Genomic DNA, 27,905 nt, shown 5'->3' on the forward strand with positions numbered 1-27,905 from the left:
GGTAATTCTGAAATCAGATTCCCCCTCTCTCCAAAGCTTGCTGTGCTTTTTGCTCTTTTTGTCTGTTCAGTGACTTTCCTGAACGAATCTACAGTTTATAGTCTGCTGTGTGGCTACACAAGCCTCCACTCAGTTAGCTGACATGTGACCAAGATTCACCTAAACGCCTAGAACCTGCATGTCACGGGGTCTCTGTGTGCTGGAGCACACCTTCGGCACTCAGAGAGGCAAACGACAATACTCCCTTGGCCTTCACCTGTCACTTCAGCAGAATCTCACCCTCAGCCAGGAGTGAGAACAGTAGTCAGGGCCATCTCAGATGTCCCCTGAGTATGAAGATGACCCAACACATGGACCTTCTAGATTCGCAGGAATGTGTCAGGGCTTTCCAAGTCCTTAGGGTAATCCCATTCTCCAGCTTTCCCTTTTAAGGTTTGAATCTAACCTATTAATTCCCCCAGCTGTTATGTACCACCTCAGGCAGTCATGAAGTTTAGAAATTGTCCCCATGTAGCTTCAACAAATGTTCCCAGAGAAAACGCTTTCACACTGGACAAGCTCTACCTCACGTTCAGTAAATGCAACCTTGCAAGTGAGCTCCTTCAGGGCCCTAACAGTTCAGCAGGAAGGAATTTCTGAAGGAATCTGAACCATTCGGCTCCCCCTGGTGGCTGCTGGCTTGCTGGCTGCACTGTAATCGCAGGCTACCATGGTGCTGGTAAGGGAGAACTGGAAAGAGCACTGAAGAAAGTACTTACCAATGTTCTGCTGTTTTTCCTAAATAAATGCTCCCTAGATTGTTGGAAGACTTCAGTTCATTTCGTAAGTTCTGAAAAATCTGACACCTTTGGCCAGTTTTCTTGTTGCTTTTATGGAGGACAGAATTTTCAAGTGTACTTACTCCACGAGTTTCATAGACATCTATGCCCTGGATTTTAAAAAGGACTCAAAAAGGGCTCTGTATTGACCATGTGGTTTCTGTATTCTGAAGCTTTAACATCCGGGGCCTTACCGACCCTGGAGGAACTGTCCCGCTCAAGGTTACAAGGTTGCTTGTGAGCATGCTTTTCTTTTCCTTTTATTTATTTATTTATTTATTTTTTAGATTTTATTTATTTATTTGGCAGAGGGAGAGATTACAAGTAGGCAGAGAGGCAGGCAGAGAGAGAGTGGAAAGCAGGCTCCCTGCTGAGCAGAGAGCCCAGTGCGGGTCTGGATCCCAGGACCCTGAGATCATGACCTGAGCCAAAGACACAGGTTTAACCCACTGAGCCACCCAGGCAACCGTTCTCTTTTCTTTTTTAAGTAGGCTCCACACCAGTGTTCAGCATGGAGCCCAATGCTGGTCTTGAACTCACTACCCTGAGATCAAGACCCAAGCCGAAACCAAGAGTCAGCCACCCAACCAACTGAGCCACTCAGGTGCCTCAAGCATGCTTTTCAAACACATTCCAACCAGTCCAGAGCCCAGAGCCCACAACCCATCATCTCCTTTATTAAGCTTCCAAAATTCTGGCTGCCATCCACCTATCTTAATTACCCAGGATCAGGTACTAGACAACCAAGGACAACCTCCGTGCCCCAAAGCATCCTGAAATTATTCAAACTAGTCAAGCCTAAGCTTACTCCCCTTGCCTCACCTGTTCCTTTCCTCAAAAACCTCTATAATAATCCCCCTCTCCCTCTGCCTCCAGACCCATGCCAGTCAGTGCTTCTCCCAGTGGCCCCCAGTAACATGGTGAGCTCCTGCTGTTAGGAACTGTAACAAACTATCTATATTTTCTTTCCTTTTTTTTTTTTTTAAGATTTTTATTTATTTGACAGAGAGAGCACAAGCAAGGGGAGCAGCAGGCAGAAAGAGAGGAAGCAGCAGACTCCCTGCTGAGGAAGGAGCCCGATGTGGGCTTGATCCCAGGGCCTTAAGATCATGACCTGACATGATCTCAGGGTCCTGGGATCGAGCCCCGCATCAGGCTCTCTGCTCAGCAGAGCCTGCTTCCTCCTCTCTCTCTCTCTGCCTGCCTCTCTGCCTACTTGTGATATAGCTCTGTCAAATAAATAAATAAAATCTTAAAAAAAAAAAAAAAAGATCATGACCTGAGCCAAAGGCAAATGCTTAACCAACTGAGCCACCCAGGTGTCCCACAAACTATCTTTTCAATGGCAACTATCTCTTGATCAGCTGGCCTTACCATACTCAGATAACAACCTATTAAAATAGGCTCCTATGCACTTATTTTTAACTTTTCTGTATTAGCCATGCAGTACACAGAAGCTCAGATGTATATATCAAATGTAAGCTGTTGGTTCCTGTACATAGCAAAAGGACTACCTCAGTGTATATTAACAGCAGTGGTGAGGTTTATTTCCTCCATTCTTGGTCCCATAACTAGGGATGAACTCACTGGGACTGCTTCTCAGGGAGACCTCACCAAACTGGTCCTCATGGCATCTAGAGTTATACAATAGTGCTTTCTCTACAGAGGTGACCAATGTGCAGTAGCTCGTGATCACTCAACAAAAGGCGCTGTGAAGCCACTCTGAATTTCGTCTCAGTGAGCCTATCAGAACGTAGAATGACAACTCCATGAGGGCTTCTGTGTAATTCAGCACCACGAGTAACTGAACTATGATTCCTGTTCATTCAGCGTACCTGTACAATGACTAATCTGAGCAGCTTCTTTCCAAACCCCTCCCATTTATGGCTTTTTATGATGTTCTGTACTTTTTCCCTCCTTTCCCCAAAGAGAGTGCTTTTCCGAAAAACAAAACAAAAAACAAAAACCCAGCATCTGACACACAGAATTCATTCTTGAGGAATTTCTGTAACTAGATCAGTTGAGTATATTGTAAATAGTAGTGGGCATGTATACTTAGCGAAGGAGTTTAGGAATCTGTGCTACAAGTAATACCAGACAATAAGCGATCTGTCAGATGAAGTAATTCCATATGCAGTGGGTGGCCCTGAGGGGATAGAGTTTTGTAGATCCAGTTTTGCTGAGGCAGTCTCCAAATACCAGCAATCAATTTGTGTTATAAAGGAAACCTAAATCACGAATGTTCTTCTAATAGCTCTATTGTTCTAATTCAAGTAAATTCTACTATTTCTCAGAAAATTTTATCCTTAATTTTGGGAATGAGCAAAACATTGTAAATAATTTCTTCCAGTTTGTTCATTTTGTAGATTTAAAAAAAGAGCTCCACAGTGATTAAATATCTTTCCTAATCCAGTGGCATTAGTCATTAGTTTAAGGAAAAACACAATGAAATATGTTATATGAATATATATTGTCCTTACTGTATTTATAATTTGTCCTAGAGATTAGATCTACATCTCAGTGATTATAAGGCAAAACACGGTACATTTTTTAGAATACCTAGAGGTGATAACAACTGTGTCTAGGATGCGTTAAGGGAGGCCAGCTCCCTGACCTACTCTATGTCACCCTCTCCGGGAAGCCTTCCCTGCCCATGCTAAGTAAATTAGATGCCTTTCCCTCACCTTGCACACCCCCTATCTCCCATCCTCTTTTATGTTTCCCGTACCACTTCTCTCTCTCTAAAGGATTACCTACTTTATGTATTAGTCTTGTTTATTGTCTGTTCCCATAGTAGAAAATAAGCTCACGTGGGCAAAGATGTTGTGTTCTTTTCACTGCTACATATCAAGCAATACAGCAATTTTGCCACTTAGTAAATATGCACTTTCATTCCCAGGGTCCTTATATCAATATTTACCACCCTGTAGTAATTCTGCTTATTCACTAGACTGTCCAATTCAAGAAGTCAGGAACTATGTATCTTGTTCAGCATTATATTTTTAGAGACTAATATGTCACAAGTATATAACATGCATTTAATACAGATGTATTTATTTATGTTTAAATTTATACACTTAAGCAGGAGAGGTATATTTTGAGCATGAAAAATCTTTTTCTGCTAGAATAGAAGGATGTGTTCAAAAATATGATGAGAGAGGGGCACCTGGGGCTCAGTGAGTTAAACACCTGCCTTCAGTTCAGGTCATGATCCCAGGGTCTGGGATAGAGCCTCATGTCAGGCTCTCTGCTCAGCAGGGAGCCCATTTCTCCCTGTCCCTCTGCCTGCCCCTATTCCTGCTTGTGTGTGCACTTGCGTGTGCTGTCAAATAAATAAAATCTTTTTTTTTTTTTTAATTTTACTCATTTGACAGAGAAATAGCGAGAAAGGGGACACAAGCAGGGGGAGTGGGAGAGAGAGAAGCAGGCTTCCCACTGACCAGGGAGCCCAATACAGAGCTTAATCTCAGAACCCTGGGATCATGACCTCAACCAAAGGCAGACAACTTAACCGCTGAGCCACCCAGGTGCCCCAAATAAATAAAATCTTTTAAAAAAAATTATGATGAAGGAGTATCACATGGATTCAGGAGCCAACATGAAGAAGTTCCCACTGGGCAGTCGAAAATAATTTAAGCACCAAAATAAATAAAGAGTGAGAAATTATTAATATTTAAAGAATAAGAATGAATGAAACAATAAACAGATATGTACACATAAACACATATACAGGGGCAAAAGGAAATCAATTTCTTAAGCACAAGACACAGCATCTATTGAGATAAGTGGAGGAAGAGCTAGACTTGAAATACCATTTTGCAACCATCACAACATAGAGTGATCACACAAGATCACCAGGAGATGATGTTAAATCTAGGCAGAAATTTTAATGAAGAGTAGTATCGGCATGGTCAAAAAATATTTCCCCACGGACTGCCTATTATTGCAAGAGAGGGCAAAAACCCAAAAACAAAACCAATGGCAATCCAGTGGAGAGTGAGGCAATAGTATGACTCAATCAATCTACAGCCACCTATACGGACATGAGCTGAGAAGCACAGAAAATCAGCAGGGCAGTATTTGGCTTGAGAATACATAACAGCAACTAATCATGACAAAAAGTCAAAGATGAAATAAGCAACATTCTATTGGGGGGTAGGAAAGACAGAAGAACTGTATTTTGTAAAGACGGCAAAGTAATAAAAGGCAAAGAAAAGCTCTGGAACTGTTCCAAATTAAAGGAATCTAGAAAGTCAATTAAATGCAATACTTGGAACCACACTGGATCATGGAACACAGGGGAAAAGAAAATGTAAAAAAGGACATCATTAGATCAACTAACAAGTGGGATACAGATGGCAAATTAGATAAAAGTATTATATCAACGTCAATTATGGAGTCAGTTGCTGCGCTATGAATATACGAGGTACTATCACTATTCTCAGAAATATATGCCAAGTATTTAGGAGAACAGAGCCATGATACATACAATGTGTTCTAAAAGGTTCCATCAGTAGTAGCAACAGAAATGGTAAAAATCTGGGTGACTATGACAAAACTAGTATTCTTCTCTTAAGTTCTTTAAATCATGTATGATAACCAAAAGTAAAAAAAAACCTTAACACTAGTGATGGGGTTTTCAATGCATACATATGAATATAATTCCAATAAAAATCACAACATGTAGCACAGAGAGAAAAGGAAGAATATGGCTACAAGGCTTCCAGATTGTACCAAATCTAACCAGACTGTTGAAAGTTAGGTTATATATGCTGCAATCCCATGGCAGCCAATAAAACAGACAAGAACCCAGATATGGCCAAAAAGTCATTAGATAAAATTAAAATGGAATAGTAAGAAATATTTAAATGATCCAAAAGAAATCAGGAAATGGGAACTGAGGAACAAGCAAGCAAACAAAAAAAAACAGACACAGAAAATGAAGATGCTAACAGAACAGGTGCATTAATGCATAGCTACGTAAGTATCTATTTGACAGGAAACACTGGAGATTAACTGTTCAATCCTACTCTGGTATCTATTACTAATATCTTTTTACCATCTGAAAGAAGAAATTACTTTCCGAAGAATATTGGCCTATAAAAAGCAGCAGTTGCTTCATTACAGCATACAGGCCAAAGTGACATATTTTAATCTCCATCAAATAAAGGAGCAAAAATAAGCTCTTAATCATGTGACGAGGAAAGAAGCCAAGAAAAAGAATCTTAAAAATGCAACAGCCTAAGTTTAAACACACACAGACTACAAGCACTAGACACTCAGAGAGAGGGACAGAAGACAGTCTGACCTGATACATTAATTAAACACAGAATTTTATTTAAAAGTAGAGTGTCACAATCCCTCACCCCCATCTACATCTCCACGAAGGACACACCATTACAGCACACAGAGTTTTCCACTATAGAAAGACACTGTGTATGTGTTGGCTCTTACAATCCTAAGAGTGATTGTAATTTATCTATTTTTCCCAAGCATAGTCCAAACTTCACTAAATGTTAAACAGATGTTACGGATTTCTTTCACAAAATGTTGGCAGTGACACATTTCAATTTGAAGTCAGAAAAGTAAAATAATTCCAAATGTCTTTTTCTTAAGGATAAAGCAAAACATAAAGAGAAATGTAGAATAAAAATTCTAAAGTTTTACTAGGTCTAAAATCAGATGAATATCAGAGGTTAATTATTCACTAAAATATTATTAGTCACTCTCATATATTGCTGGTGGGAATGCAACTTGGTATGATCACTTTGGTACACACTATGCTAGTTTATAATAAATCTAAACATACTGTAGTCATATGACCCACTATCCCACTTCTGATTATCTACCCTAGAGAAAAAACTTACCATCACAAAAAAACCTCTACTGAATGTTCACAGCAGCTCTATTCAAAATCATCAAAAACTGGAAATAACCCAAATGTCCTCCAGTGGATGAACTAAACATGCTAGTATCAGCACAGGAAATATTATTCAGAAATGAAAAGATGGATGGATCTCAATTCACTTAGTTTATGCTAAGTCAGGAAGCCAATCTCTATGTAATTTCATTTATTTGACATTTTGTAAGAGGCACAAAACCCTAGTGATGATCATAGCAGGTTTTGTGGCGGAGTGGGGAATGGGTTGTGACCATATAGGGATAATACGCAGGATTTCTGTGCTGTTGGAGCTGTTCAGTAACCTCGTTGTTGTGGTAAGCACACAGAAACCATCCAATCTGAACAACACAGAAGGAAAAGATTGGGGAAAAAAAAAAGAAGACCAGAGCCTCAGAGACACATGGGACAAAGCCAGAAAGTTTTATATTCATGTAATCAGAGACCCAGAAGCAAAGAAGAAATTTATATATTCATGTAATATGTAAAAAAAATATAGCAAAAATAATCCAATTACAAAAAATTATTTAAAAATATTCAGGGTCGCCTGGGTGGTTCAGTGAGTTAAGGGTCTGCCTTCAGCTCAGGTCATGAGCCTTGTGTGGGGCTCACTGCTCAGCAGGGAGTCTCCTTTTTCCTCTGCCCCTGCCCCTTCCCCTTGCTCGCTCGCTCGCTCCCTCCTTCTTTCTCTCTCAAATAAATGAATAAAAACAAAAAAAAACTTAAAAAAAGAAAGGGTAAAACAGACGCAGGAGATGAAGAGACAATGTGTCCATTATTCTGGAATGAGAATTAGGAAAAAAAAAAAAAAAACGAAAAAAAAAAAATCAGGAAAGAGCTTGGCTTCTACTTGGGATGTAAAGAACTAGAGAAGACCATCTTTACCTAACACCAAGCAAATTTAAATAATCTGTAAGTCATAACCTTCCTTAAGTCCATTAGAGACCCCAAATCACAAGGCAACCAAATAAGATTTTTTTCCCTCAAAGGAAAGACATGACACAAAACTGTTTACTCTTGGGTAAACTTAGGGGAAGAAAGCAGCCCCCATACAAGTAGGTAACAAGAAATCAGCTAAAATTTCAACAAATTCTTAGGGACAAATGTGGGATAGAGTGTGCTTTTGGAACAGATCGGAACCCGAGACACAAAAGGACACCACCAAAAAAACCAGGGTCCTGTCAGTGGCACAGGCATGAGGAGGTGCCAGCACTGCTGGGGAAGAAAATGAAGCCAGAACGCTTTTCTGATGGGAACCCAAACCCCCGAGCCACTGAAAAAAGAGGCAACAAAGCAATGGAAGAAAAAAATTCCTTGCTTCTAAGGGAGAAGCAGAAGTTCACTTTGGTAGAGGGACAGAAAACACTCCTGTTATCAAGACAAAGGTCCATTGCTTCAGGAAGAGGGGCAGTGGCAAAACTGCCTGTTCCATGGAAGGGGCAGGAAACCCACTGAGCCCAGGGTCCTACACCATTACCAAGCGTTCACCTGTTAACCCTGCTGGGAGGAACAAGACCAACCTCAGATCCAGGCTGGCTTTGGCTGTACTGGGGAGGAGGAACAGGAACACTGGGGAGCCCACACCATGAGGTGCAGGATTGCCAAATACTGAGGACGGACCATGAAGATACAGAACTCCCATTACTCCCACCACATGCAGGGCACAAGTAACGAGCATCCACAACTGCTACCGGGGGAGTGTCAAGAGTGTGCAGAAAGCTGAGTGGATCAGGGACACTGAGGAGAACCCTCCGGTTCTCAAAACCCCATTCTAAGCATAAGAAACAACTGAACTTGAATTTGAATCCACAGCTGCAAGAATTTGAAACCTGTGGTGATGTGAAGCCTGAAGATAAGGAAAACAATAAAAATCTCAAACACAGCTCAGTGGCTGATGACCTTGAATTAACCCCATCCTAACAGGATGATAAAAGAAACGTGCTCACTTCAGCATAAACACTTTGCTTGAGTCTCTACCGATTTTCCATAGATAAAATCCATCATTCAATTAAAAAAAAAGATGACACACAAAAATTCAGGAAAGACTCCAGAATCAGCATAATCAGGTTCAAAGATGACTTAGATGTTGGCACTATCAGACAGGAACATTAAAATAACCATGATTAAAAGTCACAGACAGGGATGCCTGGGTAGCTCAGGTTAAGTGTCTGCCTTCAGCTCAGGTCATGATCCCAGGGTCCTGGAATCGAGCCCCATGTCTGGCTCCCTGCTCAGAAGGGAGTCTGCTTCTCCCTCTCCCCTGCTCACGCTCTCTCTTTAATAAATAGAATCTTGGGGCACCTGTGTGATTCAGTGGATTAGGCCTCTGCCTTCGGCTCAGGTCATGATCTCTCAGGGTCCTGGGATCGAGCCCCGCACTGGGCTCTCTGCTCAATCGGGAGCCTGCTCCCCCCTCTCTTTCTGCCTGCTTCTCTGACTACTTGTGATCCCTCTCTAACAAATAAATAAATAAAATCTTTTTAAAAATAAATAAACATAAATATAAATAAACAGAATATATTTTTTTAAATAAATAAAAATAAGTCACAGAAACAGAAATAAGAATGGAGGGTACCAGGGGCTGAGTGGAGGGGAAGATGGGAAGTGACTGATGCATACTGATTCTCAATTTTACAAGATGAAAGGGTTATGAAGATAGATCTTGGTGTACACAGTTAAATACATTCTGACATATTTAATAGTACTGAACTATACTCTTAAAAATGGTAAGTTTTGGGTGGCTCAGTCGGTTAAGCCGCTGCCTTCAGCTCAGATCATGATCCCAGGGTCCTGGGATTGAGTTCCAAACTGGGCTCCTTGCTCGGCAGGGAGTCTGCTTCTCTCTTCACCTCTGCCTGCTACTCTGCCTACTTGTGTGCACTTTCTCTCTGACAAAGAAATAAATAAATAAAATCTTTTTAAAAAAATGGTTAAGTTGGGGCACCTGGGTGGCTCAGTGGGTTAAGCCGCTGCATTCAGCTCAGGTCATGATCCCAGGGTCCTGGGATCGAGCCCCGCATCAGGCTCTCTGCTCAGCGGGGAGCCTGCTTCCCTTCCTCTCTCTCTCTGCCTGCCTCTCTGCCTACGTGTGATCTCTGTCTGTCAAATAAATCAATAAAACCTTAAAAAAATATATAAATAAATAAATAAATAAATAATAAAAAATGGTTAAGTCTTACATTATACATATATTTTACCACAATTTTTAAAATGAGGGAAAAAAAGATATAGGACAGTCTTGTATCCTGAATGTAGTGGTGGTTTCACGACACTACAGAGGTGATAAAATTGCACAGAACACAAGCACACAAGTGCTTATAAAACTGGAAAATCTGAAAAAGGTCTGGATTTTACTTATATCAATTTTCTGGATATGAGAGTATATTTTACTGATATAAGATGTTATCACTGTCAGAGGCTGGATGAAGGGTATATAGAATCTCCTTGTATACTGGTTTATTTACAACTCCCTCTGAATCCATAATTCTTTCAAAATTAAAACTTTAAAAATATGTGTTAACAAGAGATGAAAAAACATTGATAACAGTAATTATCAAAGGTGTACAGCTGGTTAATTACACTATTATTTGTACATATATGTGTGTGTGTGTATATATATATGAACCTCCAAAATGAAACACTTAAGAAAAAAGTAGCTATGATTAACATATTAAAAGATCTAGTGGAAAAGTTATACAAATTCATAAATGGGGAATGTCAGTAGAGAGAAAGAAAGAAATTAAGAATCCAATGAAAGTGGTATAAATGAAAACATGACATTAGAGGTGAAGAATTCCTTCAGTGGGCTTGCTGTCGGGCTGGACTTCAGCTAAGGAAAGAATCTGTAAATAAGGTAATAGAAATTATCCAAACTGAAATGCAAAAAATAAAAATAATAAAGAAAGAAAAGGATAAAAGAAAGAACAAAGCATCCAAACCCTGAGAGAACATACCAAATGCCCTAATATATGTGCAATTAGCACTGCAGAAGAAGAATAGGAAACAGGGCAGAAGTATTTGAAAAGATGTGTTAGGGAATATTCACACTAAAATACCGTAGAAATAAGACAAACTGTAGAAAAACAACATTAAGAGAAAGGTTTGAAGGCAGCCCAAAAAACAAAATGAAAAATTACAGCAGACTTCTTGTCATGACTTATGCAATCCAGAAGCGACTGGAAGAATATCTTCAAAGATGTGGAAGAAAAGCTGTCACTCCAGCTGACAGTGGTCAACACCACATTCCTAGTTTTCCTCCCCCCTCACATAGTTGTTCCCCATCCAGTTCCTCTGCAGGACCCTCTCTCGACTCCGCAGTACAGCTGAATTCCACACGGTCCACTGCTAGTTCCTCCTCTATTTCTCTTTATTCTCTCCATAAGCAATCTCATTCCTCCAGCCCAAGGCTTTAACTTCTACTCACTGGCAGAAAACTTGGGGGCTCCCCCTCCTGCCTACACCTCTTCTGAGCTGCCTACTTATTTTTACTTCAGTGTTTCACAGGCACTCATCATCTCCAGCCTGAAGTCACAAGCTCACTTGCCATGATTCTCTCCACTTTCCCTATCTCAACAAATGCAATCACCATCATCAAGGAGTGATCTCCTGTCAGTGGCTCCTGACCTCCCATTCAGCCAACAACTGTGCTTTCTAAATATCCCCCAAATCCAAATCCAACCAGCTCTCTATCTCAGCTAATTATTCTAGTTCAACCTAGAAATTTCTGTTGTGTGAACTATTTTTACAGGCTAATCACTGACCTTGTTCTATCTACTATTGCCCCCCTTCAGGCTCTTCTCCCTGAAACATCCAGGATATCACACTTCTGCTTTCCTTAGGCTTTAAGTAGCTTTACACCGGTCTCAAGCCTATGACCAAACTCCCATGTGGTGAGGACCACATGGACCTCACATACTTGGCAGGCCTCATGCCAAAGCACAAGCCCCAGCTTGCACCCTGCTCCAGTCACACTCGCCCCCATTAGCTGCTCACAGACAGCATCTCCCTCCTTGCACGGTGCCTACACGTAACTGCTCTGTCGAGGACCTCTTTGTTAGTTTACACCTACACATTTTTCAGATGTTGGCTCAATTTTCAGGAAATGACTCCATGCTCTCCATGAAAGTATGTATGCTTCAATAACACTATGTAACTCTGTTCTGCAGCACTGAGCACAGCCACAATTTTAGATTTATTTCTACAATTATTTAACTTATGACTTCAATAGGCTAGAAACTCCTTGAGTATCAAAGATTTTATCTGTTCTTCGTGACATTAGAATGTCTAGCACATTAACATAGTTAATGTGTAATACATTTTCTTTGGATGAAAATGTATTACATTTTCGTTGGATGAAAAAATTATACAGAGAATATGGACTTAATACATAAGCCATATATATGATTATGAATATAAACCATATAATGTTAATGCTACACTTTCAGAGATATTTTGATATTTACTTACAAAAAAAAGGGTAAACTTAAAAATGTAGAATGAAAACAATAAAAATTTGTAATATCTTACCTAGACACAAATTCTCTTAATTCTGAATATTTGGTGGGCTCCATTATTATGTTGAGGTCAGTAATAACAGAAGATAAACTCTCCTTATCCTAAAATTTAAAAAAGTGTATCAGATCACAGTAAACATTTAATTAAAATATTAAGATAAAAATTGCTTAAAATATGCAAAATGAAATACCACTAACAATAGGAAAAGGTAATCAAGAGAAAGCCCTGAGGGTGGGGGGGGGGGGGTAGAGAGAAAGCCCTGAAAGTACTGGTTATTTGTTAAAAGAATAAAATCAGATCTTTACTCCATACCAAAAGCCAAAATAAACTCCAAATGAACTACTAATACTTAAATGTAAACACTAAGACCATAAAATATTAGCAGGAAATATAGGTATTTAATAGATTACTGAGTGAAGAACTTTCTAAGCAAATAGAAAAAAATAAGCAAATATAATCACATAAAAAACTGAATATTTATACAAAAAATGACTTTATAAGAGAGAAAAAATAAACTAAGTTTTTTTTTTTTTTAATTTTTGTTTATTTGACAGAGAGAGATCACAAGTAGGCAGAGAGGCAGGCAGAAGGAGAGGGGGAAGCAGCCTCCCTGCTAAGCAGAGAGCCCAATGCAGGGCTTGATCCCAGGACCCTGAGACCATGACCTAAGCCAAAGGCAGAGGCCCAACCCACTGAGCCACCCAGGTGCCCCCGATGAAGATTTTTTTTTTACCATGAACATGACAAGGGGAAATGAAAACCGAAAAGGGAAAAGTAAAAGACATAAATTAAAAACTCAAATGTAAATAAATAATAATCTCACTAGGAGAAAGACAAATATAAATTAAACCAATGGGATAACATTTTTACCTATAAAATCACTTTGACAGAGCATATTTTAAAATATGCTTATTCCCTATACCAGCAGTCTGACTTCAAGAATTGATCCCGAAAAAGCAAGAAATGACGACAAAGCCCAGCTGCCTACTAAAAAACACAGAAATAACTCCATATTCAAAAGTGGGAATTGTGAAATAAACATTTTGATCTGTAAATTCAGATTTTCTACTTTACCCTCTATTCTATAGTTGCTTATCATTTCTTCTTCCCTTGTTTTTGTTCTTATTTTTGCAAAAATCATATATTGACTCTTTATGGTCTTCCAGATTATTCTTTTTACTTGTTCTTGTAGGTGATTTTTCTCAAGACTGTCCTCCATTCACCTCCTGTTTACTTCCAGTGTAGTTCTCTGCACAAGAATCAGTTTCTTTCTCTCAGCTCTCTTTTCTCCCATTCGATTTTCTTCCAAGTTTTCATCTGGTAGCCAGAGCAGGTTTTATAGAGTGTGTTCCTGTACTTCCCAAATTAATTCTTATTAAGAGAACTTCTCTCCACTTTCTTACTAATTCGTTTCATGACAGTATGTTTGGGTAAATCCTAAATGAAGATGAAAACACTCAATACTATATCTGTGTTCTCATTTGGAGCCACTATGTTCACAGGAGTAGATCTAGCAATTTTCAGTATTTCCTAAGAACAAAGTGAGTGGATACTACCTGACATTTCCCATTTGGGCACTGACTTGCCTCTGTATTTTGAGTGGCTAGAGAAATGGATATTAAGGGTTTATAATCTTTGTTTACTTCTTCAGCTGCCGGATGATACACTGGGAATTATTAGGAGCAGCTACACTTTAGGCAGGCTGTCTGCAGGCATCTACCACCACATCTAATCAAAAACAAATTCCAAAGGCATTTAAAAACTCAGCAAAAGACCTCAATGTACATTTCTTCAAGGATGTTCAAATGGGCAAAATGCATCTGAAATAAAGCCTAACACATTGGTCATCATCTGGTCATTCCATTTGACACAGTAATTCTATTCTTAGATATACACCTAAAAAAAATGAAAACAGGGCGCCTGGGTGGCACAGTGGGTTAAGCTTCTGCCTTTGGCTCAGGATATGATCTTAGCGTCCTGGGATCATGCCCCGCATCAGGCTCTGCTCGGCAGGGAGCCTGCTTCTCCCTCTCTCTCTGCCTACGTGTGATCTCTATCTCTCAAATAAATAAGATCTTTCTTTAAAAAAGGTTCCTAAAAAAAGAAAAATGAAAAATTATGCCTACTGAAAAACGTACACATGAATATTTATATCAACATTAATAACAGCCAAAAGGTGAAAACAGCCAAAATGCCCATCAACTGATAAATGAATAACAAAATGTGATACATCCACACAATGGAATGTCAATCAAAAAAGTAAAAGAATGAAGTAATAATACCTACTACATGAAAGAACCCTGAAAACATGACTTAAGCGAAAGAAGCCAGTCAAAAAGATCACATATTAGAAGACTCCAATTAAACAAACTGTCCAAAATATGAAAAAACATAGCTGTTGCATAGATCTGGGCAGAAAGAGAGGGACTGAAGGGTAATAAAAATTAAGGGGTTTCCTGGGTACCTGGCTGGCTTAGTTGATTAAGCGTCTGCCTTTGGCTCAGGTCTCAGGGTCCTGGGATGGAGCTCTGTGTCAGGTCCCTGATCAGCGGGGAGTCTGCTCCCTCTCCCTCTGCCCCTCCCCCTGGCATACACGCTCTCTCTCAAATAAATAATAACTTTAAAAAGTGGGGGTGTTTCCTTTTGAGTTGGTAAAAATGCTGTAAAATTGAAGTGGTGATGGTTGTACAACTCTGAATATACTTAATTTACTCAATATATACTTCAAATGGAAGAATTATTTGATATGTGAATTTATCAATTGACCCATTACCAAATAATAATAATAATAATAATAATCTCAGAGGCACATCTTGTCTTTTGCTTGAGTATGTGTGGGTGTGTTGGATTTTGGCCTTTTGACTATTAGAAAAGGCAATTAATCCTATCACCATAAAGCCTATGATTTTTTGGCAGTTTGAGGATTCTGTTCAGCCACTGGAAAGCTACTTCAGCAAATCTTCCCATCTCTCAGCCGCCCGTGATAGGGCTAAGTTGGTCTTTCCTTCCCAGTTGGTAATGAGGGGTGGAATCTTGCAACCTGACTTGAAGGCCCCTCCCTAAGTCTCAGCACACCATTGATACTTTCTATCAAGGTCCAGTTAACTTTTTTTTTTTTTTAAGATTTTTTTTTTTTTTTTTTTTTTTTTGTCAGAGAGAGCGAGCGAGAGCGAGCACAGGCAGACAGAGTGGAAGGCAGAGTCAGACGGAGAAGCAGGCTCCCTGCGGAGCAAGGAGCCCGATATGGGACTTGATCCCAGGACGCTGGGATCATGACCTGAGCCGAAGGCAGCTGCTTAACCAACTGAGCCACCCAGGCGTCCCAAGGTCCAGTTAACTTAAGCCCATAGTTCTCATTCTTCTCTAAAATTTAAGAATGATGGGTCCAGGGGTGTCTGGGTGGCTCAGTCGGCTGAGAATCTGCCTTCAGCTCAGGTCCTGATCTCAGAGTCCGGGACGGACACCCATGTCTCCCTCTCCCCTTCCCCCTGCTCCTTCTCTCCCTCTCTCCTCTCTCTCACACACCCTCACTCTCTCTCTCGATAAATAAAAACTTTAAAGATTCAACCACTTAGCAACTTTGAAGTAAGCAATGAAGTATTAACTATACTCGCTGTGCTCTACATTAGATTCCTGTGACGAACTGAAAAATGAAATTTTGTACCTTTTCACTCCCTGCACCTATTTTTGACATATCCCCAGCACCCTGCCTCTGGCAACCACGAATGTGATCTCTATCTTTGAGCTTTGTCATTTTTTAGTTTTGGCTTTTTTAGATTCTACATATAGGTTGAGATCATACAGTATTTGTCTTTTTCTAACTTATTTCACTTAGCATAATAATCTTAAAGCCCTTCAATGTTCTCACAAATGGCAACCTTTTATTTTTTTTTTTAAAGATTTATTTATTTGAGAGAGAGAGAGAAAGAGAGGGAGAGAGAGCAAGCACAAGCTAGGGAGAGGAGTAGAGGAAGAGAGAAAAAAAGAAGGAACTCCCCACTGAGCAGGGAGCCTGCCTTGGGTGGGGCGTGATCCCAGGACCCTGGGGTAATGACCTGAGCCCAAGGCAGACACTTAACCAACTGAGCCACCCAGGCACTCCTCAATCTTTTTTATTAGATGAATAATATTCCAGTACATATATCACATTTTCTTATCCATTTATCTATGTATGGATACGTGGGTTGTTTCCATATCTTGGCTATTATAAGTGATGCAATGAACATGAGGGTACAGATATTTTTTTAGTGTTTTTGTTTCCTTCAGATGAATACCAAAAGTGGAAATGCTGAATCACATGGCAGTTCTATTTTTAATTTCTGAAGGAACCTCCGTATTCTTTTCTATACTGACTGCATGAATTTACATTCCCACCAATAGTACACAAGAATTTCCTTTCCATCCTGGCCAATACTTGTTATCACTTGTCTTTTTGATAATTGCCATCCTAATAGGTGTGAGGTGATTATTTCATCCGATGGATTTCCTCCATTCCCCAATTTTTTCGTACCTATTTGGCCATCTGTATGTCTTCTTTGGAAAAAAGTCTATTCAGGGACACCTGGGGGGCTCCGTAGGTTAAGCCTCTGCCTTCAGCTCAGGTCATGATCCAAGGGTTCAGGGATTGAGCCCCATGTCGGGCTCTCTGCTCAGCAGGGAGACTGCTTCCCCTCTTTCTCTCTCTGCCTGCTTCTCTGCCTACTTGTGATCTCTGTCAAATAAATAAATAAAATCTTAAAAAAAAATAAAGAAAGAAAGAAAAAGAAAAAATGTCTATTCAGATCCTCTACCCATTTTTAAATCAAATTGTTTGGTTAATCTGCAATTGATTTATAGGAGTTCTTTTTCAATGCAATTTCTCTTCTTTATAGTTCATTATTAGTGAATAGAAACAACAGATTTTTTTTTTTTTTTGACAGACAGAGATCACAAGTACGCAGAGAGGCAGGCAGAGAGAGAGAGGAGGAAGCAGGCTCTCCGCGGAGCAGACAGCCCGATGCAGGGCTCGATCCTAGAACCCTGGGATCATGACCTAAGCCGAAGGCAGAGGCTTTAACCCACTGCGCCACCCAGGTGCCCCAAAACAACAGATTTTTGTATATTAATTTTAATATCTTACAACTTTATTGAACTCACTTATTAGTTCTAATAATTTCTTGGTAGATTCTTTTTATTTTTTTAAAGATTTATTTATTTATTTGACAGAGATTACAAGTAGGCAGAGAGGCAGGCAGAGAGAGAGGAAGCAGGCTCCCTGCTGAGCAGAGAGCCCGCATCGGGGCTCGAGCCCAGAACCCTGGGATCATGACCTGAGCCAAAGGCAGAGGCTTTAACCCACTGAGCCACCCAGGCGCCCCTCTTGGTAGATTCTTTAGGGATTTCTATATAGAATATGATATCATCTCCAAATAGTGACAGCTTTACTTCTTCCTTTCCAATGTGAATTCCTTTTATTTCTGTTTCTTCCCCAATTGCTCTGGCTAGGAATTCCAATACTATATTGAATAAAAGCAGCAAGGGTGTTAAGGAAAAGCTTTCATCTCTTCACCATTGAATATGATCTGGGTTTCTCATCTCTGCCTTTATTAGGTTGAGATATGCTCCCTCTATACCTACTTTCTTGGGAGTTTGTATAAAAAAGGGATTTCAATTTTATCAAATGCCTTTTCTGCATCTATTGAGATAATCATATGATTTTTATCCCTCATTTTGTTAATGTGGTAGATCACAATCCTTGTTGTAATTGTTAAACCATCTTTGCACCTGTGGAATCAATCCCACTTAATTAAGAGGTATGATCCTCTGAATGTATTGTTGAATTCAGTTTGCTAATATTTTGTTGAGGGTTTCTGCATCTATGTTCATTGCAGATATTGGCATGTAGTTTTCTTTTCTTGTGGTCTTTGTTTGGTTTGGGTATCAGGGTAGTACAGTCCTCCTAAAATGAATTTATGAGCCTTCCCTCTTCTTCTATTTTTTTTTTTAAGTATTAAAGAAAGATCGATATTAATTCTTCTTTGAATGTTTAGTAGAATTCACCACTAAAGCTGTCTGGTCCTGGACTTTTGTTTGTTGTAAGGTTTAATCTTCTTACTAGTTACCAATTTCTTTAGGTTATTTCTTCCTGGCTAAGTCTTAGAAGGTTGTAGGTTTATAGGACTTGATCTATTTCTTTTAGGTTGTCTATTTTGTTGGGATAGAATTGTATTATTCTCTTATTATCCTACTTTTGTGATATCAGCTGTAACAGCTCTTCTTTCACTTCTGATTTGGAGTTCCCTCTCTTTGTTTCTTGGTGAGTCTAGCTAAGGGTTTGCTTATTTTTCTTTATCTTTCAAAAGAACCTGTTTTTTGTTTCATTTGTCTTTTCTACTGACTTTTTAGACTTTATTTCAATTATTTCTGCTCTGAGCTTTGTTATTCCCTGACAACTTCGGGTTCCATTTGTTCTTATTTTCTAGTTCATTAAGATGTTAAGTTGTTTGAAATTTTTCTCATTTCTTTAAGTACAAATTTACAGCTATAACTTCTTTCTTAAGATGCTCTTGCTGGGGGCGCCTGGGTGGCTCAGTGGGTTAAGCCTCTGCCTTCAGCTCAGGTCATGATCTCAGGGCACTGGGATGAAGCCCAACATGGGGCTCTCTGCTCGGTGGGGAGCCTGCTTCCTGCTTCCTCCTCCTCTCTACCTGCCTCTGCCTACTTGTGATCTCTCTCTCTGTCAAATAAATAAATAAAATCTTAAAAAAAAAAAAGATGCTCTTGCTATAGCTCATAACTTTGGCATGTCATATTTTTATTTTTCCTTGTCCCAAGGTATTTTATTTCTCATTTAATTTCTTCGTTAGCCTGTTAATTTTTTAGTAGCATGTTTTTTAATCTCCACATAGTCTTGTTCTTGCAACAGTGGTCAGAAAAGATGCTTGTGGGGCGCCTGGGTGGCTCAGTGGGTTAAAGCCTCTGCCTTCGTCTTAGGTCATGATCCCGGGGTCCTGGGATCAAGCCCTCCATCAGGCTCTCTGCTCGTCGGGGAGCCTGCTTCCTCCTCTCTCTCTGCCTGCTTCTCTGCCTACTTGCAATCTCTCTCGCTCAAATAAAATAAATAAATAAATCTTTAAAAAAATAATAAGAAAGAAAGAAAAAAAGATGCTTTCTATTAGTCTTCTTAAACTCTCAATACTTCTTTTATGATAGAACATATAATCTATCCTAGAGAATGTTCCCTGTGCATTTGAGAAGGAGGTTTTGTTTTTTGTGAATGGAATGTTCTGTATGTATGTGTTAAGTCCATCTGGTCTAACCTGTTGTTAAAGCCCCAGATTTTCTGTCTGGATGATATATCCATTGATGTAAGTGGGGTATTAAGTTCCACTACTATTACTGTACTGCTGTCCCATTTCTCACATTAGGTCTGTTAATATTTGCTATATATTTCAGTGTTATTTTGGGTACAAACTTTTTTTTAAGATTTGATTTATTTGAGAGAGAGAGAGAAAGACCACAAGAAGAGGGAGCAGCAGGAAGAGGGAGAAGCAGGCTCCCCATTGAGCAGGAAGCCCAATGCGGGACTTGTTCCCAGGACTCTGGGAGGGAACCTGAGCTGAAGGTAGATGCTTAACTGACTGAGCCACCTGGATAAACAAATATTTACAAATGTTAAATTCTCATGTTTATTAACCCCTTTGTTGCCCTTGTCTATTATGCGTCCGTAAAAGTCCATTTTGCCTGATGTAAGTACAGCTATTCCAGCTTTCTTTTGGGTCCATTTACATGGAATACCTTTTTCCATCCATCCTTTTAGTGTATATTTGCCATTATGTCTAAAGTGACTCTCTGAGGCACATATAGATGGCTCTTGTTTTTTAATCCATTCAGCCACTCTCCATCTATTGATTTGACAATTTACTCACTTTACATTTAAAGTAGTTAATGGATACATACTTATTGTCATATTGTTGTTTTCTGGCTGCTTCTGTAGTTTCTATGTTCCTTTCTTCTCTTACTCTTTTCCTTTGTGGCTTGACTTTCTTTAGTGGTACACTTAGATCCTTTTCCCATTATCTTCTGTGTATCTACTACACGTTTTTGGTTTGTGATTACTTACATGTAACTTGTATTTATAACGGTCTATATTGAGTGATAGCAACTTCAAACTTAAGTTTGAAGACATAATAAAGCTCTACATTTTTACTCTCCTTCCATGTAATCTTATGTCTTTTTATCATGAGTAAACTTTAACTAATCATGTATTTTTACGACTTTTGTTTTTTAACTTTCACTCTAGCTTTATAAATGATTATTCTACTACTTTTACTATATTTTTACATTTACCAGGGGATTTATACTTTCATGTTTCCATGCAGTAATAAGGGCCCTTTCTTTTCAGCTTAACGAAGTCCCTTTAACATTAATCACTGAGGCCAGTTTAGCGGCGGTCAACTCTAGGTTTCATTTGTCAGGAAAATGTCTATCTCTCCTTCAATTCTGAATAACTTTGTCAGGGAGAGTATTCTTGGTTGGAAATTGTTCTCTTTCAGCACTTTGTGCTACTCCCTTCTTGCCTGAAACATTTCTGTGGCAAAATCTGCTAAAAGTCTAATGAGGGGTTCCCTTGTATTTAACCAATTGCTTTTCTCTTGTTGCTTTTAAGATTTCCTCCTTATTTTTTAACTTCTGACATTTTAATTATGATGTGTCTTGGTCTCGCTTCGGTTCATCTTCTATCGGAACTCTCTGGGATTCCTGGATCTGGATGTTGGTTTCCCTCCCAAGGCTAGGTAATTTTCCACCCATTATTCCTTCACATAAATTTTCTGTCCCTTGGGGTGCCTGGGTGGCTCAATGGATTAAAGCCTCTGCTTTCGGTTCAGGTCGTGGTCCCAGGGTCCTGGGATCGAGCCCCGAATCGGGCTCTCTGCTCAGCAGGGAGCCTGCTTCCTCCTCTCTCTCTGCCTGCCTCTCTGCCTGCCTCTCTGCCTGCTTGTGATCTCTGTCAAATAATAAAATCTTTGAAAAAAAAAATTTTTGTCCCTTTATCTTACTTTCTTCTGAGATTCCTGTAATGCCAAGGGTAGTTGACTTGATTTTGTCCCTTAAGTCCCTTAAGTCACCTTTCCTTTCTTCATTCTTATTTCTTTTTATTTCTCTGATTGGGTCTGTTCCTCTGCCCTGTATTCAAATTCACTCATCCTTTCCTCTATTTAGTCTGCTGTTGAAACCCTCTACTGTATTTTTCAGTGAAGTTATTGTATTATTCAACTGTCACTGTTTCAAATGCTCTTTTCCCCCATTTCTTTTTTGAAGTACATTTTTCTCCCAAGTTCAATGAGCATTGTTATGGCCATTACTTTAATTTTCTTTCAAGTAAATTATTATCTCCATTTCATCAAAGTTTTTTCTAAAGTTTTATCTTTTTCTTTAGTTTCGAAATAATTCTTCTGTTTCTTCAATTTTGCTGACTTTCTATGCATTACATGAAACAGCTTCCTCTCCCAGTCTTGTATGGTTGGCCTTATGATGAAGATGAAATTTATCATTCAACACTGCCCTAGCTATTGATTGTCTCTCAAACTGCTGTGACATTCAAAGAGTCTATTTTATTTTTATTTTATTTAGGTTTTTAAAAGATTTTATTTACTTAAGAGAGTGAGCGAGAAAGCAAGCACTAGCAGGGGAGAACTGGAGTGAGAGGGAGAAGCAGACTCCCTGCTGGGCAGGGATGATGCAGGGCTTGATCCTGGGACTCTGGGATCATGACCTGAGCCAAAGGCAGATTCTTTTTTTTTTTTAAAGATTTTATTTATTTATTTGACAGAGAGAAATCACAAGTAGTCGGAGAGGCAGGCAGAGAGAGAGAGAGGGAAGCAGGATCCCTGCCGAGCAGAGAGCCCGATGCGAGACTCGATCCCAGGACCCTGAGATCATGACCTGAGCCGAAGGCAGCGGCTTAACCCACTGAGCCACCCAGGCGCCCCCAAAGGCAGATTCTTAACCAACTGAGCAACCCAGGTGCCCCATTTTTAAGATTTTTTTTGTTTATTTTAGAGAGAGAGAGAGAACAAGAGCACACCCGGTAGGAATAGCAGAGAGAGACGGTCAAGCAGACTCTACACTGAGCATGGAAGCTGACACAAGGCCCAGTCCATGACCCTGATATCATGACCTGAGCCAAAATGAAGAGTTGATGCGCAACCGACTAAGTGACCCAGGCACCCCTATTTTTAATAGCTCTCAGTAGTTGAGGATGTGCCAAGACCAGATATGAATTAAAAATTTCCTTACTCTGGAATCACTTTGTTTTTACTGGGTTTCAGGAAGAGTAGTTACGAAAACATTCTTAGCCATTTTCCCTACAAACTGACACTGATCTAATTTATTATACTGTATGGAATATGAATACTGACACATGTTAATTCTGACATTCTTACAACAACAGACAGTAAATCTGGAGAACAGAACTGTATATTCCAACCACCTCTGAGTAACAGCTGTGACAACATGGGTAATCATTCAAACCCCCTTCATGTATTTAGAATAAAGGGAATGAGCTTAATAGTCTATATGGTCACTTATGGTTCTCACATTGTATTACTATGATTTTATTACAGTATTCTTTAAACAAGATAGTTTTATTATTTAGGTTACTTTTTAATTTTCTAGTGGTTAAACATCTCCCTCTAGTGGAAATTCCATTAAAAAAAATATTTAAGAACACAGAAGCTTTGTTGTGTCTTCACCTTTTTTTCCTATTAGTCTCAACTATAAACTATTACTATTTTACATGCTCAACATTTATATATATATAATATATATATTACTAAAATATATAGCTCAACATGTAACACAGTAAAACCACTTTAGAAGGCAATCTGGTACTATCAGAACTTACATGTACATCTCCTAAGATTCTAGTTTAAAGGCATATTTACACTAATAAAGCCTAGAATGTGAGGATTTACCATTAAATAACAACTTTTTAAAAATTCTCATCAGCTCATTGTATTTGAATTCCAAACAACAAAGAAATATAGATAGTCCCTTGTTTCCTACTTCTCCACGAAACCCCATGAATCCCACATATGACTTATTCCTAAAATCTTCCTTATTTGAGAGTTGTTTGTTTGCAACATCTTATTTAGTCTGGTCCTCAAGAAAAATCAGAAATTTGGAAAGGCACAGAGAAAAACCAAATGTTTGTTAACATAGCCAGGGAAAGTCTGTAGCAAATTAAGTAAAACTGAGCAGTTCAAAGATTCCTATTATATTGAATGTGAACAATAACAACTTACATGTCTTTAGAGATTCAACAGCTACTGTGTTCTTCATCTATCAAAGAATATCAGATTTTTTTCCCTGCATCCCCCAAAGCATGAGACAGGAACTACTGGTCGTTCCCAGCACTTGTACTTCTTTCTTGTACCAATTATTCACTGGTGTCATGGCCATGCATAATGAAGACTGAATTTCCAGCCTCTTTTGCAGGACGTTATTGGCCAATAGAATGTAGGTGAATGATGGATGTTACAACTTCCAGAAAGCTAGAAAAGCTAAGCCCTTGATTGCCCATCCCCCTGCCCAATACCTGAAGTGCTCAGTTGATCATCACACCATGATTTGGAAGTCACATGGGTAATGGCAGAGCCTGATATTCATGAGGTCACCATACTAGCTCTAGAAAACTTACCTTACAATTTGGTTTAAAGAAAAAGAAAAGAAAAACCAAAAAAATTTAAAAAAAATTGTTTAAGCAATAGAGAAACTTCTAGTACTTTGATCTGCCTTTAAGTTTTCTGTCATAAGTAGCTCAACTAATTCTAATTTATTCAACATGTGAGATAATAGTACACTTTAAGCCATTACGAAATGGTTACAAAATTTACAATCATGCTTTGGTGGTATGGGATCATAATGTTAAGCTCAATATATTATTAATAACAACATTAGCTATGGACTGGTGCCACCACTGCCCAGTGGAAGGCAGGGAACATGGTCACTGCAGCAAGGCCCACATGGCTCCAGTCTTGTCTGTACTGCCTCACACAGCCACATAGGACCAGCAAGTCCTATGGGAGTTTCCCAGTGTCAGTTCAAGCACAGAATGCTTTGGGTGAGGCTGTAGCCATTCTTCAGAGATAAAATATATCCCCAAACTGTGATGTTATCCTTGATCTGATTCATAATGGGATCAGACAACCGTTTCCTTCAGAGGCTTAAGTGACCAAAATACACAACTTAAAATGAAGTTACAAAACTGCAGTCTAGGGTGCTTGGGTGGCTCAGTTGGTTAAGCGACTGCCTTCAGCTCAGGTCATGACCCTGGAGCCCCAGGATCAAATCCCACATCAGGCTCCCAGCTCCATGGGGTGTCTGCTTCTCCTCGCTCATGCTCTCTCTCACTGTTTCTCTCTCGAATAAATAAATAAAATATTTTTTTAAAAATACAACTGCAGTCTATTTTATTTCTTAGGCCATAGTCCCCCTAATGAACAGGCTAATCAATCTTTGGGGACAACCCATTGTGGAATGTACAGCTCCAATGAGCAGTTGGTTCAGGTCAACTTCAGAGGACTAGCTCTTTTCAGTTGGACTTATGGTTAAGCCTCCCAAGGACGAACCTAGCTTTGCCAATCGTCTAGTACTCTCCAGATAACTGCTGCAATGACTGTGTAAAAGACAAAGACTAATAGCAGAAATAGCCTATACAACCCCAAGGCTACTAGGATGCGCCTCAGCAGTTTCTGGGGCAATGTATACACTGCCAGTACAAATGTCCTCACACACGGAGATGGACTTTGGGCCTATGACTCCATCAACCTGATATGGACTATAGGCCTGGCCTATTAATGGAGGCCAAGAAGCAGGTAAGTATGTGGTGTATCACCACTCTGAATTTAAGATCATATTAGCTGCAAAGAGAAAAAATTCAGTTGGTATGCCTATGCAACCTTTTGCGATGAGACAACATCCAGGAGCTCCTGGGCTATCCAAAAGAGAAGCACGGGTCCTGACACAGACTATCCCAAATGAGACCAATCCATTTGTATCCACATTCTTTTTCAGTCTTCAGCAGATGATCTCTGAGGTCATGCAGAACAATAATTTCACCTTGGTGACCCTGCACAGACCCTGCACAGGCCTGGTGATAACCTGGAAATGTTTACTTCCCCTAAGGGCACTCATCATCCATGCCCCGTGTCACCTCCTGCTCGACTAGCCTTGGCAAGGATACACTCTGAATGCTCTTAATCACCTTGGTAGTGTTGAAGGGAGAATGCTCTGAGGTGGGAGCAAGCTGGGAGCTCCGTCATCAGATGAGGGGCCCAGACACCCCAAAGCCCTTTCCCAGTCTGCCAGGGCCAGTGGCAGCAACCATGGATATGGACTGCAAAGAGTTCTCAAGAAGCAAAACGTCTAGCCCAGATACTTGGAAGCAGGCACTCTTGACTAGTTGGGGTGGCTATCTAACACCTTAAGGAGGCAGGGTCCTGACTATCTGACATCAATCCTTGTTCCATACAAAACGGGAGAACTTACGGCTGTTTTTGTGGCTGAGGACTGGAACCAGGAATTCTGGTACATGACTATGAATATAAGCAAGCTTGTTGTCCAGAGGACTTGGGTTATGACAACTGATCACATCTGCTTTGGTTATCTGATAAGTTGAAGCCAAGATGGTCTGCCCTCCCTTCCCTGTGAGTTTCCTTTACACATACTCCTCATAGGCCAAATTCACAAAACAAACTGGTTGAACTGTTTTCTGCTATCTGCTTGCCTAGGCCAAGTCAATTCTTGAAATTATGCCTGGATCTCACTCTTCTTGAAGGTTTCTGACCTTGTTCTGCCCAACCCTGGCCATATGCTGCGCATTATCATTCTGCTTCCTGATTTTATGCAAAGTCTTAGCCAGAAGTGTCTTGCTCCTGCATTGTGTCTTAGCTGTCCAGTGTAACCTGTTGGAGTAACCACAAACCACTTTAGAGTCTAAGCTGCCACCCCTGAACAGTCTTCAGGTGGCTGCGGTTCCAAATGACCAGAACTTCATGAAAGGCCCTGAGCAAGAACATGCAACTCAGCTGCTCTCAAATCTCTGATCCACAGAAAATGGGTGAGATAAACATTTTCTTATTCGAAAGCATTAAATTTTGGGAAAATTTGTTAAGCATCAGCAGATAACTAATAAATAATACATGGCTGGCATATGAGGGTATCCAGGACTGTTCCCATGACCTTGGGGCCTTGGGAACTTGCTATCTGCCTTCCAATAGAGCACTAGACCTTCAGCAATGATCCTCTCATATGCAGTTGCCAGAGTGGTTATACTACAAAAATGGTATCACTTTGTACAAGCGTATGTACTACAAGAGGGCTCCGGTTCACGAATCCCTCCTCAGCTCAGCCACTACTGAAGGCTGGGGTATGGGAAACGCTTAATCACAACAGAATCTCTATTACTACAACAGACTCCATTTACCTGGATTTCCAGAATCTGAAATTCAAGTTGAAATGTAATCATTTGGCAATTTCCTGATAATCTGTGTCTCTGTAGAACTTTCGTTATACCTATAAATCAGAAAAAAATGTTTTATTGCAAATAGTTTTCTTCAAATGCCTATTAATTTTTTGTGAATATTTCTAATACATGTGAGTACATAGCGGAGAGTTTATGTTAGTGTTTACATTGCAAATATCTCAAAGAATGTGCACCAAGTTGATTTGCCTTGGCAAAGTTGGATTAAAGGTAACTTGTACTTTCTAATTCTCAATTACACTAAAGATTATAGTAAGACATGCTAGTATAGGAGCACCCATGTGGTTCAGTTGGTTAAACATCTAACTCTTGATTTCAGATCAGGTCATGATCTAAGGGTTGTAGATCAAGTCCTGCATTGGGCTCTGCCCTGAGCATGGAATCTGCTTAAGATTCTCTCTCCCTCTTGCTTTCCACCTTTCCCCATTTCAGTTCTCACTCCAAAAAAAGAAAAAAAAAAAAAAAAGAAAAGAAACATGCTACCCTACACAAGTTTGAATTATAACTGTTAGATGGAGGTTTTTTTCAACATTATCTGATTCTACTTAAAAACACTAAATGGAATCCACCTATTTACTTGTTATCTTTCAAAATTTTATACTTCAATGCAACTCAGTATTTTTTAACATGTGTTTTCCATGTAACTACAACTGAGATAAAGATAAAGAAATTTTTAAATAAACCATAAAGCTCTCTCATGCCCTTCTGGAGTCTATATACTACCCACCCAAGAGATAACCACTATTTTGACTTTGCTAACAAAGGTATTTTTAGAAGAGCACAACTCTACAAGAATAAAGAAGAAAAAGGAGAGTAACAAGTTTGGAAACTGGAAATCAGATGGATGAGCTAGATACTACGAGAAAGGAACTAATCTGGCAGACCCAGAAAAATTAAAACCTAAGCCAGCAATGGGGGAAGCTCAGTATTAAGCCTACTCAAAAGCATTCTGAGGGGCACTTGGGTGGCTCAATTGGTTAAGCATCTGCCCATGGCTCAGGTCATGATCTCAGAGTCATGAGATCAAGGCCTATCCACAAGGGGCTCCCTGCTCATCAGGGAATCTGCTTCTCTCTCTCCCTCTGCTCATGCTCTCTCTCAAATAAATAAAATCTTCAAAAAAAAAAAAAAAAAAAAAAAAAAAAAAAAA

The 27,905-nt window shown here is 39.6% G+C and overlaps 1 protein-coding gene across 1 annotated transcript in view; it reads right to left on the bottom strand.

Moving 5' to 3' along the window:
* The window catches only part of LOC101689077 (centromere protein P), a 227,042-nt gene that overhangs the window by 188,018 nt on the left and 11,119 nt on the right, over positions 1–27,905 (bottom strand). Inside the window, exons 3-4 of the mRNA XM_004766150.3 lie at positions 26,699–26,787; positions 12,244–12,332 (exon numbers count right to left, since the gene is read on the bottom strand). Coding sequence (XP_004766207.2) covers positions 12,244–12,332; positions 26,699–26,787 — 178 coding nt within the window. The remainder of the gene's footprint in view (positions 1–12,243; positions 12,333–26,698; positions 26,788–27,905) is intronic.

Source organism: Mustela putorius, unplaced genomic scaffold (assembly GCF_011764305.1).
Source record: "Mustela putorius furo isolate JIRA1106 unplaced genomic scaffold, ASM1176430v1.1 tig00003854_pilon_pilon_pilon, whole genome shotgun sequence".
NCBI lineage: Eukaryota > Metazoa > Chordata > Mammalia > Carnivora > Mustelidae > Mustela > Mustela putorius.